General features: G+C 43.3%; 1 protein-coding gene across 1 annotated transcript in view; it reads right to left on the reverse strand.

Moving 5' to 3' along the window:
- Nucleotides 1-12,454, reverse strand: part of CCDC14 (coiled-coil domain containing 14) — a 57,492-nt gene extending 45,038 nt beyond the window's left edge. The window contains exons 1-5 of the mRNA XM_080654362.1: nucleotides 12,323-12,454; nucleotides 6,450-6,505; nucleotides 6,050-6,122; nucleotides 5,734-5,803; nucleotides 5,523-5,645 (exon numbers count right to left, since the gene is read on the reverse strand). Coding sequence (XP_080510488.1) covers nucleotides 5,523-5,645; nucleotides 5,734-5,803; nucleotides 6,050-6,122; nucleotides 6,450-6,505; nucleotides 12,323-12,352 — 352 coding nt within the window. The 5' untranslated portion in view covers nucleotides 12,353-12,454. The remainder of the gene's footprint in view (nucleotides 1-5,522; nucleotides 5,646-5,733; nucleotides 5,804-6,049; nucleotides 6,123-6,449; nucleotides 6,506-12,322) is intronic.
- Nucleotides 12,455-19,720: the final 7,266 nt, after the last annotated feature.

A 19,720-nucleotide genomic window follows, 5' to 3' on the forward strand; every position in this document is an offset into this window, starting at 1 on the left:
TTAGAATTAAAATGACTTACTTTGCTCCTTTATTAACTCAGTCCATATGAAACTCTACTGATAATGAAGATTTATATTTGAGAAAAAAATCTTAAAGCAAATTATCCAAAACAAGTTAAAAACAAAAAAATGGATATAAGAAAGACTGCATTTACACTACTATACAATTTTTAAATGAACAAAAAAACCACCACCTGTTACTTCACAAGCATATTTTCTTGCTCTTGTTCATCACACCAAAGCACCTACATGAAAACTTTACCTAATAGATTGGATGGCAATATGTCAGTTGATAACTAGAATCATGACAGGGATACATTTATTTATTCAGTCCTCAAAACTTTTTCAGTCTTTGAATTCCAGCTGCTATACAGCACTGCTCTTTGGGTACACTGCCTGACAGGTGAGATAATTCCTGCCAGCCAAATACAGAACAAACACCTACTGTAGATAAGAACTGCTGGATGCTTATTATAATTTGAAATGTGTAAAGAATACCTAGCCTAGATGGAGGCAGTCAATGCTGGAAGTATTCTGTCTGTAGTGGTTTATTTCCCCAAGGTGAGAGCAGCAATATATGTAGGTTACTGAAAGCAGAGTCATGTGCCTACAGTATTCAACAGTTATCAAATGTAAAAAAAAAAATTGCTTATTAAAAAACTAGTGGCCCGGTGCATGAATTCATGCACATTGAAAGAAAATTAATTAGAAGAAATATTTTAATATCGCTATCCGCCCTTTCTCTATAATAGAAGTGTTAACCAAATTCACGATTGACAATGACAGATCGAAACACACACATGTGATTGGCGCCAGCAAGAGCTTTATATGTATCACGCATGCATGAGTCAACTTAGCCTTTTTTTTTTCTTTTTTTAAAAATATATTTTATTGACTTTTTACAGAGAGGAAGGGAGAGGGAAAGAGAGTTAGAAACATTGATGAGAAACATCAATCAGCTGCCTCCTACACACCCCCTACTGGGGATGTGCCCGCAACCAAGGTACATGCCCTTGGCCGGAATCGAACCTGGGACCCTTGAGTCCCCAGGCCGACGCTCCATCCACTGAGCCAAACCGGTCAGGGCAAGTCAACTTAGCCTTTTATAGATATAGAATAAACTTGCTTAATTAGACCTACTTTCTGATTTAGTTAAACTTTTTCCAGCCCAGTGAAGCACCCCAACTTCTCTTTCAGGTAATTGTCAGCAGAAAATATCAATATGAAGCAGATTATTATTGTAGATCACACAGGGAAAACAAAGGGTAAAATATTTAACTGCAGCAGTGTTTGACTATATTCTGTGCAGTGACAAAACCCGAAGTCATTTTCAAGGTCCACCATTTCTTACTTCTTTTCAGTTGGGTCAAGTTTCTAAGCTTTCTAAGTCTCCATTTTCCAGCTAATTAAAAGAAAATAGGATTTCACCAAGTCTCCTATCTACCTACTCCAGGACTTCTGTGAGGATCAAATGAGATGAGGCATGGGAAAAAGCCTCACAGACATTTGGTTACAGTGTAAAGTGTTTCCACCTAGCTATCAAGCAAGCCGTGTTCCTGGGCTGAAGAAACTGCAAGGAGGCTAGTTGCTAGGGAGACGAAGCCAGGCGTTGCTACATGACATCATTACCCAGACGGTTGGACACTTAGCATATTAGCCTCATATATATATATATATATATATTTTTTTTTTCCCTTTAACTGTCAGGAACACTCTAAAAGTGAGCTCAATGCACTTCTGGAACTGCCTCTCTGCCTCTTTACTCCTAGTATACATCAAGGTAGGCAAGCTTGACTCCATAGGCCCTAAATGAGTCAACAGGTCCCAGGCAGAAAACACATATGGGGCCATACCTCCAATAGTAAGATAATGCATGTTAAAATTAAAATTATACATATGTACTAGTTAATATACTCTAATGGATTCCTTAAAATTCTATTTATGATTTACCTCACTTGTGGAGAGATGGAAAAGACCAAGTACTGAGAGCATGGTTTTTGTGTATTGTTGAGCACTGTGATAACAGAGTATTAACAGCTGCGACCACACACAAAAAAATATATCCTTTCTAGATAGTGCTACAGTTTGGTAAACTAGAAAAGATGGAGTATTGACCTAAAGAAAAGGATGAGTCAACCTTAGGAGTAAATAAGTTAGTGAGAACTAATTTCTAATATTGCCCTATTGTCCTATGGGAAGTAGGTCCTACCTTCTGATGACGAAAGGACAGGAGAAAGGACAATAAAAATATTGTAATCTGATCACAGGCCAGAACTGCCCATTTGACTCTAATCCAAATATGAATTTAATGCTTGGACCCAGACTGCAAGATATCTCATATCTACTCATCCAAATCCATCCTCTGCTTGTCTCCACCCTGCTCTCCCTAAGCTGCTGATCTATATGGATTACACTGTTAAGAGACAGTCCTTCATGAGTCTCTTCTGCTCCTACATGTCTTGCTGTGTACCAAGAAAGTAGGCCTTGACCTAAGTTCTTTACCTGGGCCATTTCTAAGGTTGAAACCTTGAGCAACCTTGAGGGATAAGGTAGTGTTTTCCCCTGAGACAAGTACAGGCTTGCTTACTTCTTACACCCAAAGCAATGGAATCACCAACTCAGTGTTCCTTAGTTGAAATTTAAACCCTCAGCATGTGCAACATCCATCTGGGTCCATCACATTTCCTCCCTGGGAAGTGATGGCGAAGGGGAACCAAACAAATATGCTGATATACATGGTGCTTGCTGTGGTATGAATAATAAAGTCCTTTGTCTCTGACCCAGGAGTCTTGTGTCTCCTGCCAGTATCTGTGACATAGTAAGGCTAACTTATTAGCCTCTAAGAATAAAAATCAAATTGGGTTTGAGCCAACGGAATTCTTGACATTATCAAAGAAAGAAAGCAGAATGTTTATTCCAACTCTATGAGGTCATCTTGGTCTGGCTTTGTTCCTTAAAGAAGCTCACTGCTCTTCTCAAGATGGCCTACCCTATGCAACAGTATCTCTTTCTGAGTCCCAGTAACCTCTCCATCACCTCATCTTTTAAGGCCCACGGATGATAACAGTTCTGCTGCTGCTGCTGGCACTGGGCTGATACAATCCTTTGTGGATTCCCTATACCCCACTTACACCTTTGAAATGAGTTTTTTTGTAAATAAACCCTTCTTGAATTATCTTAATTCGAGTATTGCCATCTGCTTCCTGTTGGAACTCTGAGTAACAAGCCGTTAAGCTGGGATCCAAGTTGCTGCCATGGCACCACTACTGTCAACCATGTACATTCCAAATGAAAGTTCCTTGAGGAAGGGTGCCCTGGACAAGAAATAACCTGCCTTGAGAAAAAAGTAGGACACTGGAGGAATAGGCAGTTGGTATTACCAATCCTTTCTTTGTCCATTGGGCCTTAATACATAGGTTTCTGCTTTAAGAATTTAGAACAGGGTTAGCACACTTTTTCTTAAAAGGCTGGTGGATAAATATTTTAGGCTTAGCAGCCCAGGTGGGCTCTAGGTCACAACTACTCAACTCTGCCATTACAGCACAGAAGCAGTCATGAAAAATACATAAATGAATTAGTATGGCTGTGCTCTGACAAAATTTTATTTACAAAATAAGTAAACATTATTTATAAAATAAAACTGGCTGTAGTATTGGTCAGCATTGGTTTAGAGCAGGGATGGGGAATGTCTGGCCCATGGGCCTAATCATTTGGTCTGACCCTGCCAAGGCATTAGGGGGGAGTTATTTAAATCTTTGACCAAATAGAGCAGGCTAATTTTTAAGTGGATAATTTTGTATGGCCCAAGTGTGATGTTATAAACATCCAAATGGACCTTGGCAGAAAAAAGGTTCCCCATCACATCTGGCCTGTGTTGCTCAGTGGTTGAGCACCCACCCATGAACCAGGAAGTCACATCCTCAGGTTGTGGGCTTGGTCCCCAGTAGGGGGTGTGCAGGAGGCAGCCAATCAATGATTCTTTCTTGTCACTGATGTTTCTATCACTCGCTCTCTCTCTGAAATCAATAAAAAAATATATTTTTTCAAAAAAAGGCTCCCGACCCCTGGTTTAGACCAATACTAACCAATAAAAATATAATGTAAACCATACGTGCAATTTAAAATTTTCCAGTAGTTATATTAAAAAGCAAAAATAGGTAACATTAATTTTCATGTTTTATTCAAGTCAGTATATCCAAAATATTACCATTTCAATATGCAATTAATTTTAAAAGTTATTTTATTTTTTTGTATTAAATCTTCTAAACCTGGTGTGTATTTTATACAAAGCACACCTCAATCTGGATGCTAAATTTTCATCAAAAATACTTGCTCTGTATTTTGATTTAGTAACATTTTCAGTTGAAAAAGTAGATTCATGTACCCATGTTATTCCAAACTTACTTAAATGTTTCTAATAACTGGATCAAATAACAGTTTCCAAGTTTAAATTAATTGAAATTAAAAAAACATTTTTAATTAAAATTAAAAAACATTTATGATTCAGCTCATTGGTTGTACTAGCCATACTTCAAACATTCAATGGTTAGTGACTACCACCCTGATCAGTGCAGGTCAAGATAATGTGAGGCTAAACATGACTGGCCTCCAACATGGGTTAGTAGGTTGTTTCCTCTGCCTTAGTTCTCTGACTCAGGGGCCATATGGAACATCAACCTCTAGTCCTATGCATGCTCTCACCTCATTTTCTCAGCCTCTTTGCCTGGATCCTGATCTGTTAATATTCCAGGACTATTGCTGTAGATGTTTTTCAAAAGTCCACCCCTTGCCTGAGCTGAATCTCAGCATGCATTGCTGTGCTAACACTGAGCAGGCCCACCTGAGCTGTGGAACTAGCTAGTCCCATTCTTGTCCATCTCAATTCCCATTATGGACATTTTCATCTCTATTTCGGGCTATCTTGTTCTATATGTCTCCAAGGGACAACATAAGCAAAACTTGCTTATTCTAAGTTGTTTGCTGAATTATTACACTTAATTAAGTCAGCAAGTTAACTGTGAGGGTGTAAAATACCCTTGCCTACATTCACCGTCAATCAGTGACAGGCTCCCTCTCCTTACATATCTACCCAACTTGGAATTTTACCTTCTTATATACCATGTATTCTAACAGTGCAGCTCAACAAGTTGAGCTACTGAATCTACTAGGATATATACATACACAACAATTTAAAAATAGGAACCCAACCAATATTATCTATGAAAACAAGTGGCAAGGAGAACAAAGATAACTCTACATACCTCCCAAATGTCATTCCAAGTTTTAATCTTTTCTCCTACAAAACTCAGTCACTTATCTACTTTTACTTCTTGGGAACATGATGATAAACAAAGTAACTACTTAGCAATTAGAAGCTGAATAGAAAGAGAGGCATAAGCACATAGACACCTGAATAACCAACATATTATTAAAATGGAAGACCAATTGTATAATCCTGATAATTTATTAAACCGTCAGAATTAAGTATTATATTTAAATAAAAAAGTAAAAAAAGGACTTACAAATTTCTTTCCGGACTAATGAAGGAACAGTATGATTTTCATGTCCTTTCTTTTTAGATCCATGTCTTTTGCCTTCTAAAGGTCTGGGATTACATCTATTTTCTGAATATACTATTTCTGAACCTATTAATTAAAACAAAAATTCATAAGCATTAAGGGAATTACTAATTGAGAAAAAGTGGTCAGAATAGAAGCATTTAATAAATAAAACCTGAATCTTCATTTCTCAAAATGTTCCGCAGCAAAGAAGCACAGCCATCAAGCCCTTGTACGGTTTCACTCTATAAGGAGAAAGTCATTTGGAAACATTTATATATAATTTTAATGCAGGAAAATAAAACATTGCATAGTTTTAAAATTTCTTTTAGGAACAATTTAGTATTGGTAGAAAATGTTTTAAAGCAAAAGCATTCATATTTCCTTAGGGCAATTAATACTTTACCTTCGAATTTTTATTCCAACTTTTTAGCTTTTACCTGAAGACTAATTAAAATAGTATACAATGTATCGATTCAGTTTAATCTTACCTGACTTTCTGAGTCAGAATGGATGGGATAGCCAGAATCTGCATTACAACGTGATATCTTTCTTAAATGGATCCTAGAAAACAAGTTTAATATTTTTACAAATAATACACAATTTTTTTCCCATAATATATTCTAAGTAGTCATTTTCTTTCAAGCAAAGGTTGGATAAGAGAACTTGTCCAACCATGTAAAAAGATGGATTTATATAGCACTTTATGAAGATTGTAAAGCCTTTTAAACACTAAAATGATCAACATGGGTAGACATGGAAGGTTCCTACCTAGAGTTTTGTGAAGGTAGAGACCCCACTAGTTTTCTAGGGTAGGTTAAATTTAGTCCAGCCCAAAGACCTGAAAAATCTCGAGATTTCCTGAAGTTGTAAACTTCTTTAAGTACTTACTGCTTCTTTCCATTTGTTAATTTAGCAGGTCCAGTGTGCTTTCCTGAAGATAACACCTATGAAATAATGTATTATATTATAGTAGTTACACAAATATTTTTCTATTATATTCTCAGTATGCTATCTTGACAAAACCTGAAATATCACTCGTTTCCTTTCTATTGTGGTAAAACGTAACATAAAATTTACCATTTTTGCCATTTCTAAGTGTATAGTTCTGTGGCATTAAGTACATTAATACTGTTGTGCAACCATTGCCATCATCCATCTCTAGAACTTTTTCATCTTCCCAAACTGAAATTCTGTACCCATTAAACATTAACTTCCCATCCCTTTCTCCCATCAAGCCCTGGCAAATACTCTGTCTCTATGAATTTGACTACTCTAGAGAGCTCATACAGTATGTATTCTTTTGTGACTGGCTTATTTCACTTAATACATCTTCAAGGTTCATCCATGTTGCAGTATGCATCAAAATTTCCTATCTTTTTAAGGTGGAATAATAATCCATTTTATGAATGTACCATGATACTAATTTTTCATAAATGTGATATATTCTAAAAACTCATAATTATAACTGAACTCACAATTTGTTCTATATAAAATGTCAAGCAAGCAACATATGTATTTGTGAGTTGAAGTGAAGAAATATTATTGTAACCAACCAAAGTAAGATGGACTATAGTCAATCCCTGAACATGTTCTACATTTCCTAAATTCTTCAAAACATATAATTTAAGATATAGGGCAGAGTCCACAACTCTATTTATCCACATCCTCTATAATAAAAGCCTAGTATGCAAATTGTCCCCTTGACCAGGAGTTCGACCAGTACAACCAGGGGGCAGGGCCGGCCTGCCAACTGCCTGCTGCCCCTCCCCCCCAGCCAGCCCGGCCCCCGATCGGCCCCCCTGCCCCGATTGGGGCAGGCCGGCCAGATCCCACTCGTGCACGAATTCATGCACCGGGCCTCTAGTTCTTTATAATGTCTGACAAGGCCAGCACACAAAAACTCTACCATTGTTCTTTATCCACATCTCATTCTCTCAATCTTTCTTTTTAAAGTCATATAGCAATGCTGTTTTTATTAAATTTTAAATTAAAATGTAAGTGGGCTACCTTTTGTGTATAAGAAAAAATATGCAATTGTTTTTACATTCATCCAATATCTTGAGAGTTACACATGAAACAGTTCATTGTAGTTGCCTCTGGAGAGGGAAGCTAAGAATCTGGGGGACAGAGCAAGAAGGGAGACTTTACATGGATCTCCTTTCATAACTTGACAACTTTATACTAGACAAATATATTATCTACATTAAAATATAATTTTAAAAAGACATGGTTAAATTCCCTACTTACTCCCTCATATAACCACTCGGGTGTAGTCACTGTTGGCAGTTACATTTATGATTTTTCTTGATATGTTCACATATTTCAACCCAAGATAGCTCTCATTTATATAATGTTCTTTTATTTATTTGAATATGTACTCCTTCATTCTAAGAATGCTATTGAAAATACACTGAAAAAGTTCGATTGATAGAGTTATATTTCTCCTTGAGATAAGCTGGAATACAATGGAGTCACAAAGCCAGCGGTAAGAACCAATGGTCTCCGCAGATCCTCAGGGTTTTTCTCTTCAGTTTATCTATGTTGGTGTCCATAATAAAAAGCCAAAGCATGAGTCTTCTAAGTCCAAAACAACTACCACAATTATTATCTTTCAAAATCAAAAGTACTGAGATAAATGTATGGCATAATTATAAGAATATACATAGTGTTTCTCCAAAAAATATACACGAGGTTATATTACAATCAAGCAAAGAAAATTACCCAGGATTAAAACACCCTACAACAGTAATTATCATATTGACACATTTCCGCCAATTTTTTTCGTATTTTCTAATTGAAATAGTACAAAAAGCTGTATACTTTAACCAGATTCCCCAATTGTTGACATTTTATTACATCTGTCATGTTCTCTCTCAGAATATATATATATATATATACTAGAAGCCCAATGCATGAAGATTCGTGCAAGAATGGGCCTTCCTTTCTCTGGCTGCCAGCACCACCTTTGCTCTGGCCCCGGAGCTGCCTCTTTCCGCTCCAGCCCCTTCCCACACTGCCCAGAGGCCCTGAGCGGCTGGGGCAGAGCAGAACGCCTGTGTCCCACCCCACCCCTGGCCGCTCGGTGCCTGCGTATGCAAATTAACCCACCATCTTTGTTGGGTTAATTTGCCTACTCACTCCTGATTGGTTGGTGGGTGTCGCGAAGGTATGGTCAATTTGCATCTTTCTCTTTTATTAGTGTAGATATATATATATAATTGTCTGAAGTAAGTTCAGATTAAGTTTCAGACATTATACCCCTTTATAGTTAAACTAGAGGTCCAATGCACGAAATTCGTGCAAGGGGCTCGGCCCTCGCAGCCGCAGTGGTTTGCTTCAGCCCTGTCAGCCATGGCGGCTTGCCTTGGCCCTTGCAGCCCCAGCTTCGCCCTGAAGGTTGTTTGGCTGTCCAGTCTAATTAGCATATTACACTTTTATTATTAGACTAGTGGCCCGGTGCACGAAATTTGTACACATTAAAAGGGGATTAATTAGAGGAAATAATTTAATATTGCTATTTGCCCTTTCTCTATAATAGAAGTGTCAGAGATGAAAGAAAATTAGTAAAATGTTTATGAAAACCTTCCTCCTGTCAGAGTCTGGGGTGCACCACGGGACCCAGAGTCAAGTCCCCGCCCACCCACATGTGCCTCAAAATCGCGTGAGACCCAGACCCGGCCGCCCACCCCCCCAATTGGGCTAGATCCAGACCCGGCCAGTCCCACCCTTGTCAAGCCCCGCCGGGCAGGGGGAATAGCATCAGGTCCCCTGGCCTGGCGCCAGGACGGGGGGCGTGGCCTGAGGTCCCCCAGCCCAGACCGGGGAGCATGTCTTGAGGTCCCCCATCAAGCCCTGCTGGGTGGGGGGCATGGCCTGAGGTCCCCCATCAAGCCCCGCCAGGCAGGGGGGCACAGCCTCAGGTCCCCCATTAAGCCCCACTGGCAGGGGGGGTACAGCCTCAGGTCCCTCATTAAGCCCCACTGGCAGGGGGGTGCAGCCTCAGGTCCCCCGTCAAGCCCCGCTGGACGGGGGGCGCGGCCTGAGTTCCCCCGACACAGCACTGGGAGTGCACCTTGAGGTCCCCTGTCAAGCCCCGCTGGGTGGGGGGCATGGCCTGAGGTCCCCTGTCAAGCCCAGCCAGGCAGGGGGACGCAGCCTCAGGTCCCCTGTCAAGCCCCACGGGGGCAGGGGAGGGCATAGCCTCAGGTCCCTGCTGATTGCTCCTTAAGGCTCCTTATGGGAACTTGGCTTCAGCTGTGGGTGCACGAGTAGGATCCCTAGGCCTGGCCAGTGATCAGGGCCAATCAGGGCCTTCTGGCTGCCGGTCAGAGCCTTCCTTCCGGCTGCCGGCTGGGGCCTCCCTTCCCCGGCTACTGGCAGGGGCCTTCCTTCATTCCACACCACCCCCCGGGTGGTCAGCGGACGTCATAGTGAGCGATCGAACTTCCATTCTCTCAGTCCAACTTCCAAGGGGACAATTTGCATACTAGGCTTTTATATATATAGATGTTGAATAGCACATCTCTAGAACTTATTCATCTTGCATAACTGAAACTTTATACTTAATAAAAAGACACTCCCATTTCCTCCTCCCTCCAGTCCCTAGCAACTACCATTCTACTCTACTTCTATGAGTTTGACTATCTTAGATACCTTATATAAGTGGAATGTGATATTTGTCCTTCTGTGACTGGCTTCTTTCACTTTGCTTAATATCAAGATTCATCTATGTTGCATATGGCAGAATTTCCTATTTTTAAAAAGCTGAATAATATTTCTTTATCCATTCATTCATCAATGGACATTTAGGTTGTTACCACACCTTAGCTATTATAAATAACTAGTGGCCTGGTGCACAAAATTCATGCACAGGGCAGGGGGGGTGGTTGTCCGGCCTGCACCCTGCCAATCTGGGACCCCTTGGGGGATGTCCAACTGCCACAGGGATTGGGTCTAAACTGGCAGTCAGACATCCCTCTGGGAATCTGGGACCGCTGGCTCCTAACCACTCACCTGCCTGCCTGCCTGATCGCCCCTAACCACTCTGCCTGCCAGCCTGATCAACCCCAACTACCCCCCCCCCTGCCAGCCTGCTTGCCCCCAACTGCCCCCCCTTGCTGGCCAGCTCGCCCCAACTGCCACCCCCCACCAGCCAGCTCACCCCCAACGGCCCCCCCCTCGCTGGCCTACTCGCCCCCAACTGCCCCTCCTTGACAGCCTGCTTGCCCCCAACTGCCCTTCCTTGACAGCCTGCTTGCCCCCAACTGCCCTTCCTTGCCAGCCTTATTGTCCCTAACCGCCTCTGCCTCAGCCCCACCACCATGGCTTCGTCCAGGTTTCCTGGTCTAATTAGCATATTACCCTTTTATTAGTATAGATTTATTAGTATAGATGCTGTAGTGAACATGGGAATGCAAATACTGCTTCAAGATTGTTTTTCTTTTGGATACCCAAAGTGGGATTAATTTTTGAGAAAACTTCAGTTTTTCACAGCAGCAGTACCCTTTACATTTCCACCAACAACATACAAGGGTTCCAATTTCTCCACATCCTCACCAATACTTATTTCCTGTTTGGGTTTTTGTTTTGTTTTTTATAATAGAGATCCTAACTGTGATTTTGATTTGCATTTCCCTGGTGATTAGTGATAACCATCTTTTCATATCTGTTGGCTATTTGTATGTCTATAATTAATATTTACAAGTTCTTTGCCCTTTTTAAAATTAGGTTGTGTTTTTCTTTATATTTTTGAGTTTCAGGAGTCCCTTTATATTGTGGATATTAACCCTTTATCAGATATAAGTCTTACAAATATATTTCCCCATTCTTTAAGTTGTGCTTTCACTCTGTTAATTATTCCCTTTGCTCTGCTTATCTTATGATTTCCCTATTTCAGCTCTTGTACTGACCATTTCTCCAATGGAACTGACCATTTCTCCAAGAAGCTGTGGTTCCTTTTAGTGGATACTGGTATTTAGAAACCAAGATTTAGGCACTAGATGTGCTCTTTGCTTCTGGGGCACCCAAACAATGCGGATGGGAGAGTGTTAGGCAAGGCTTCCAGAAGTAGACATTGAGCTGAGGGTCGGGAGATGGGAAGTGGAGATACCAGAGACAGAAGGGCATTCTGGGCTGAACACAGAGCACCGGCGTGGAAGCAGGAGAGGACCCGGGCGTCCCGGACACTGTAGAATAGGTGGGCAGTGCAGGACAATGCTGGGATAGGGGCGGAGGCTGGTGAGAAATGCAGTCTCAGGCCGAAGAACTGAGATTTTATCTTGAAAAATTGTTAAGAGAGTCACTTAGTTACAACGAGGATGTGCATTTGAGAGGAGTTAGGCTAAAGGCAGTGACACGAACTAGGAGACTTTTTAAACTACTAGTAAAATACCAGCAATTGTGACGAAAGATCAACTAAGAGCGGCAGTGGGTGGAAGAGCCGAGGACCTGGATTTGCTGCAACAAAGTACTGAGGTTATTAAGTCCCCTGACCCGGCGGCCGAGGCTGAACTCGAACTCGGGCCTCACCAAAGCCAGCGCTCCGGAGGGCTACGATTAGAACCGAATGTGCATCTATGGACAGAGCGGCTGTGTTACGATGTTAGGACTAGGTGTCTCCCCCCACTCCTCTTTCCCAGCATTTTTAATGCGCCGCTGTCTTTTTTTTTTTTTGTCACAGTTTTGCACTTCTCCCAGCTCGAGAACCCCCCTCAGTCCCTCTCCAGCCCCGCAGTGAACGCCTCAAGGTCCACAGCCCTCACCTGGCCCGGCCGAGATCCGGACCTAACCATCTCTTGCAGCCTCAGAGAAGACCAGGCCGAAGGAAGCAGAACCACACGATAAAAGGAATTAACCGCCGAAGACTCCCGACCGCCCTTGGCCCGCCCCCCGGGCTTCCGCTTCCGGGAAGGAGCCCGCGGAATACCCCGCCTCATGGTGTCCAGCGCGCAGCCGAGGCCTCAGAGCTTCTCGCAGCCGGGGCACTGGGCTTGCGCAATAGACCTCTCCAGGCTCCCGGCTCTACACTCTTGTGAACGGGGCGGGGCCAGGGAGGGGCGGGGCCAGGTGAGGAGGGGCGGGGCGAGGAGTCCAGGCTCTGAGCTGAGCACCACTGGTCCCACAATACCTGGAAGACCGGAGTTCACAGTCCTGCGGTGAGGGCTTCTGGTGGAGGATAGCCACCCTGCATCAGCTGGGGGAAGTGACGACAGGACTCAACAGGGCATCTTTTAGATGCCATTGTAAATATAATTGCTTTCTTAATTTCCTTTTCAGAGTGTTGGTAGTTGTGTGTTAAATTTGTATCCTGCTACTTTGTTGAATTCCTTTATTAGTTCAAAAGTTTTTGTTGTTGAAATCTTGTTTTCTAGAAACATAAATGATAAGAGAGAATCATTTATCGGCTGCCTCCTGCACACCCCTTACTGGGGATGGAGCCCACAACCTAGGCATGTGTCCCAACCATAATTTAACTGTGACCTCCTGGTTCCTAAGTTGATGTTTGTTGGAGTAAGTTCTTCCTTGATCCTGCTTACAGTGCCAATTGTGGGAGTACTTACTCCTTCATCCTGCTCAACTCTGCCAACTATGGGGTGCACAGGTCCTCCTCTACTAGGAACTGTACCTTCATGGATGCCGGGTATTAGACGGAGGAGGTATGAGCAGTCATAGGTGTAAAGAGAGTCTTTATTGTAGCCTAGGTAGCCATTGCTACTAAGGAGCCATTAGACAAAGCAGTTCTTCAAAGTAGCTTCACACAGTAGCTGCTCAAAGCAGCTCTTATTAATACAGTAGCAAACACAGGAGCCATACCAAGCAGGTGTGCCCTACATAAAAGCAGCTTCTCACCAGCTGGTCAGTAACACATCTTTACACCAACTTAGACAAAAGAAGCTCCTTGCAAATTGTGACATCAATATTCGTGCTACAGAAAGGCACGCTTGCGCAGTGCATACAGTACAATCACTGTGTCCTTGCTTTTGCACCTGTGTATGACAAATTGGCCTTGAGCACCCGGCGTACTTTGGACAGGGACCCCACACTCCAGTTGGCCATGAACATCTGGCATACTTTGATTAGGATTTCCACAACGCTCAATCACTGAACCACTGGCTAAGGGTGTCTTCTTTTTTCTACCATATTGAGACTCATAGAAAGTCACCATATTGTCCAGAGGAAATACGTTGGTAGCTGGGAGTGGAGTGTGGGGTGAGGGAAGATAAAGAGGACAGATGTGCTTCTGTATTGGAGGTAAAATGAACAAGACTTGGTGAAGATTTGGGAGGTATTTACATTGGCCTTGGTTTCTAGGTTTTGTAGGGAAGTTTATGAACTCATTTCCCCCAATGTTTTATTATGAAAAATATAAACTAGGAACTCATTTTTGGGCATATTGATTAGGGATGCCTTGAAGTCATCCTAGAGATAGCAAGAAGGCTACTGGATAGTTGAGTTTTGAGATTGGTGGGGAGGTATGGGATACAGATACACATTCCTGAGTCATCTGTGGGAACAGAAGCCAAAGGCTTCTGAGTTTGCTTACAGCTTGCTTCCTTAAGAAAGCCTTTCCTTCCACCTCTCTATCCCACTCCTGCAAACTAGGTCATGTGCCCCTGTACTAGGATGTTATTGTACCACTTATCACTTGTGTGATTAGTTGTTAATGTCTGTCTTCCCAAATAGAATTTAGTCACTATGAAAGCAGGGACCTTATCTTAGTATAGTATCCCAATATATAACACAATACTTTGTATATAGTAGAACCTTTTAAATTATTGAATAAATAAATGAACCAACCAGTGTCTGGACTGCTTTGGTACATTGGCGCTGACAGCCACTTAAATGCTCTCAGACTCAGGTTTATCCAGGACATTTATGTCCTTCTAGCATCATGGTTAATGATTCTGCTTGGTTGAGGCAGTGTTTTATAATTTAGTGCATTAGACCAATAGTTAAACTAAAAACACAGTTAAGATTTATAGCCAGGATACAAGATTCAAAAGTTAGAAGCTGTATACTGGAATATAAATTAAATGTTGGGAGCATGAGCTCAGATCTGCCTGGAAAGATCTGAGACTGCCCTGTTGCTTTTCCTCAAGTCATTTGGTGTCTTCTGGAATGATTTCTAATCCCATGGTTCTTAAATCTTTGGAGATCATGTGCAATTTTGAGAGTTTGCTAAAAAGCTTTTCCCCCCCTCAGAAACATGTTAATGTGCAATACATACACACTAGAGACCCAGTGCGCCATTGAAATGGTGCGAGGAGGCACCCCGCCTCCTGCTGTGAGAGGAGGCACCCTGCGGGGGGCCAGGACCCGCACTTGATGCACATAGCGCCGGCCGCCGTGGGAGTCAGGCCGGACGGCACCGTGGTGGGCCAGGACCCGCGCCTGACTCGTAGTGTCCCTGTCGCCCCTGCCTGTGTCTGCTCCGGGGCTGCGGGGGGCCAGGACCCACGCCTGACTCACAGCATCCCCTGGCCCCCCTGCCTGTGTCTGCTCCAGGGCTGCCTGAGCCACCGCGCCGGCTTGGGCAGGCCCCCCGTCTCTGTCTCCGTCTCCACTCTGGGCCTCACATGCGTGCGCAACCTCCTCCTGTCTGGTTGTGACCCGTTACGGAGTCCTGGCCTAATTTGCATATCGCCTCTTTACAATATACATATATATATATATATATATATATATATATATATATATATATATATATATATATATTAGAGGCCTAGGTGCATGATATTCGTACACTGGGGGAGTCCCTCAGCCCGGCCTGCACCCTCTCACTGTCCAGGACCCCAAGGGGTCCTTAGTGCTGCTGCAGAGGTGGGAGAGGCTCCCACCACCGCCACTGCGCTCACCAGCTGTGAGCCTGGCTTCTGGCTGAGTGGTTCTCCCTCTGTGAGGGTGCAGTGACCACAAGGGGGCAGCTCCTGCATTGAGCATCTGCCCCCTAGTGGTCAGTGCGCATCATAGAGACTGGTCGTTCTGCCGTTCAGTCTATTTGCATATTAGGGTTTTATTATATAGGATATATAATTTATCAGAAGCATTCCAGAACCTCTCCAAGAATTTCAGGTTAAGAATCCTATTTTTACCTAATTCAGAACCAGCTTTCCACACTTGAGTGTCCAGCTCCTTCTGTTGCAGGGCCCTGATGATCTTGGAAGTTGTTGGTTAACTAGGGATAGTGAGGTGCCTGGCTGAACAGCATCAAGGAAAGTAAAGCATGGAACACAGAGAAAATGGAATTGAGCCACAATCTTAGCATTTCCCACTGAAACTTTAAAAGAATCTGCAGTGTTCACTTTAGTCAAAATAGCTTAATTTAGGAAAGAAAGAGCCCACTTCTTTTTCTTTATAAAATCCTGATTTTATTGCTTCCTGAATGTTTTTCTCTTTAAAGGAGAAATACAAACCATATGTTACAGGGGCCTCAGCTTGACAGCTTAATTTAGGTCATGCTGGGATTCAGATATTTCTGGTCATGCCAGGAAGACTAGTGGGACGGGTCTGACAAGGGTCTATTGGCAGCAAGGACTAAGAGAGCCCCTTTGGAGTGATCTCATTACAAGGAAGAAAGACTTGGTTTGAGGCAATGTGCCAGGTTTGAGGGTCAAGTGTGCTTTTAATACAGCACGGTGTCAGTCAATTATTGCCCTGACCCAAGTTGAGAAGTGGTAGTGATTAGTACGCTAAAAATTTGTTTCATTTAAATCTCTGTAAGGCATTGCAGCAGATGTTAATGAACACCTATGACTTTCTACCTGAGCACTTTCTTTTCTGGAGCAAAGGAAGCAAACTCAGGCCATGAGCTGGGTAAGCTGGAAATGCCAGAAAGTAATATCCCTGGATGCAGCCCTCAGTCAATGACAGATGGAAGTTTGGTGAGGAAGCAGCCCTTAGCAGATGGTGGAAAGCTCCCTCATCCCTCAGGTTGGGATGATTCTGAGGTGTGTTCTCCACTGTCTCCCGGAGTCCTCCAGAAGACTTGGGCTCCAGGGATAGCTGGCTTGATAGCACACCCTCTATTAGCTTCCTTCCCATCACTTACTTTTCCTACTCCCTTTCCACTGTTCCTGGGATTGTCTCCCAAATACTAAACTGCTTGCACTGAAACATTTGTTTCAGAGGCTGTTTCTGGGGTATGGAAACTCCATATTAAAATAGGCATTGAGCATACAAGGCAGCACAAGTTTGGAGTAAAGCAAAACTGAATTCAAATTCCTTCTCACCAGTGACAATGAACAATTTAATTTATTTAAGACTGTTTCATCTATAAAATGGGGATAATGACCTCATTAGGTCAGGTTATAAAAAAATATTTGAGAATGTATGGGAAGTATTGTGCACTATGGCTTATACATAGTAAGTGCTCTAATAAATGTTGACTATTGTCAATTATATATATAAAAAGCCAGCGACTGAAATACCATAAAGACCAGAATGACTGGTTGCTATGACGCCCACTGGGGCCAGCAAACCAGCAAATTGGGGGTGGGGCCAGCCGCCCAACCTCCCACAGCCCTTCCCGATGGCCAGCCCTCCCCCCACTGGCCCCGCCCCTGATCACCCCCTAACCCCAAAGGGAGTGGGGCCAGCAGTCAACTTCCTGAAGCTCCTCCCCCTGCCCAGCCCCACCCCAGATTGCCCCCCCCACCCTGACCAGGGGCAGAACTGGCTGGCCAACTGCCTGTGGCCTCTCCCCCCAACTGGCCCCACCCCCAGTGGGCCCCCACCACCTCAATCGGCCGGCGGTCCCTCCTGCCAGCCATCTCGACCCTGGTCAGCCCCCCCACTCCGATCAGGGGCAGGGCCGGCTGCCAACCACCCATGGCCCCTCCCCCAGGCTGCTGGCCCCCGATTGGCCCCCCCACCCTATTTGGGCCAGCCAGCCCACCACCAACAGCCTCTCCCCATGGCTGGCCCCACCACCAATCAGCCCCCACCACCCTGATCGGCCTGTAGCCCCTCCCCACAGCCAGCTCTGCCCCTGATTGCCCCCCCACACACACCAATTGGGGGTGGGGCTGGCCGGCCAACCTCCCATGGCCCCTACCCTGGCTGCTGACCCAATCGGCCCCCCACCCTATTTGGGGGCAGGGCCCACCGGCTAATCACCCATGGCCCCTCCCCGCAGCTGGCCTGGCCCTGATTGGGCCCTTATTCTCCTCCCGACAGGCCCCGCCAGGATCTGCCCCAATTGGGGCTGAGCTGGCCAGACCCCACCTGTGCACAAATTCGTGTACTGGGCCTCTAGTATATTTATAATATTGTTAATACAGCATAGTGCAGGTTGAGGGCAAAACTGTTTTCCAACCTTGGGATGACTGCTGAAGGAGGTTTGGAAGATGTGCTGTAGAGGCTGGGTGTCTAATAGCATATGGGGCTTAGCAATATCAATGACTTAGAGCAGTGGTTCCCAACCTTTTTATGGCCATGCACCACCTAAGCATCTCTAGAATCCTGATTCCCCCACTATGACATATACAAATAATTCTTATTATTCAAAAGGTGAACTCCTATTCAAGTGGAGGAAGCCTAAAAGGCCATTAACTTGGTCTAAACAAGCTTCCAAAGAACATAGCATCCATGAAAGAGAAAAATAAAAGAACAAAAGGGCAGCTGAAGTACTAAGGAAAAAAATCACTAAGAAATTGTTAAAAAATAATATGAAATGATATAAAACATAGCAAATAAAGTTTCAAAACATGTAATAGAGAACTGAAATGCATAAATATGCCACAGTTTATATTTATATACTGTATATGAGACCCCTAGAACCATAAGAAATGCAAAAAATTCACTGTTAATAACTCATTCTCGAATTGCTCCCCTTAAAAATCAAATTGCCCCCCTGTGGAGCATGTGCCCCAATTGGGAACCACTGACTTAGAGGAAACACTGCCCCAGAAACATTACTTTTTATTAAGTTTATGAACTTAGTTTGCTGCCTAAGGGCCTTTCAAATTGGGGTTGTTCCCTTTGCTTCCTTTCACTCCCCACTCCCAAGCAAGATCATATTTAATTTTTTTTAAAAATATTTTTATTGATTTCAGAGATGAAGGGAGAGGGAGTGATAGAAACATCAATGATGAGAGAGAATAACTGATCAGCTGCCTACTGCATGCCCCCACTGGGGATCGATCCCACAAACTGTGACCTCCTGGTTTGTAGGTCAGTGCTCAACCACTGAGCCATGCTGGCTGGGCCATATTTAAATGTTTGATCATAATGAAAGAGAAACTGAGGCAGGTTAAAGGATTTCATTCATTCTCTCAGCCCGATTAATTACACTGCCAGGGTCACCTGCAGTATGTCAGCCCTTTCAAACAGCCGAAGGCCCAGGATGGAAATGACGGGCCACTTTGGCTAAGATGGCAGACAGAGGATTAGCTGTTGCCATGTCCTTGCAGGAGGATCGGGTTGACCTTGGTTATGGAATATGTTTCAGCTCTTTTTATTGTTTTACTCTAGCTCAGAATCAAGGGCCTATGGTGATATCCCCGTTACAATCTTCTTTTACTTATTTGGACACTAATTTCTCCCCAATTCAGTAGAGAGATATGTATTTTAAAAAGTAAGCTAACATGCTTTTTATTCAAAAATAACTTTTAAGAAGGGATAGTATTACAGTTAGAAGGGACCCAGCAACCTTGGTACACCTGGGTTGAGAACAGTAACCACAAGGCCTGTTAATCTCATCTGTTTCATGGGAAAAAGAAAAACCTTTCTGTGACCTTGTCAGCCGGTCTCTTAAGCTCAGGCAGGAGGTATTCCCAACAAGGTCCCATTTCATCTGTATGTGGTGTCAGAAATCTGTTGACATTGACTAATACTGATTTCTGGGCCATTTGCATTAAAGTGATTGAAGTTCATGTCTTGTCTTAGTGTTAAACTGTGAGCTCCTTGAGGGCAGAATCCAGATATGATTTATTTTTACATGCTCAGAATCCAGCATAGCTCCTGCCTAGGGTTGCCAAGTTTAGGGGGTGGGGTGGGGAATAAAAATATTATTTGTTTATCCAAAATTCAAAATTAACCAGTGTCCTGTATTTTACCTGGCAATCCTATCCCTGGCATATAGCTCACCTCAGTAAATATTGGTGAGTGAGTGAATGAATGAATCACACCAACAAATGTGGAATTAAACTAGTAAAAACATG

Source organism: Plecotus auritus, assembly GCF_963455305.1.
Source record: "Plecotus auritus genome assembly, chromosome: 2".
NCBI classification, from domain to species: domain Eukaryota; kingdom Metazoa; phylum Chordata; class Mammalia; order Chiroptera; family Vespertilionidae; genus Plecotus; species Plecotus auritus.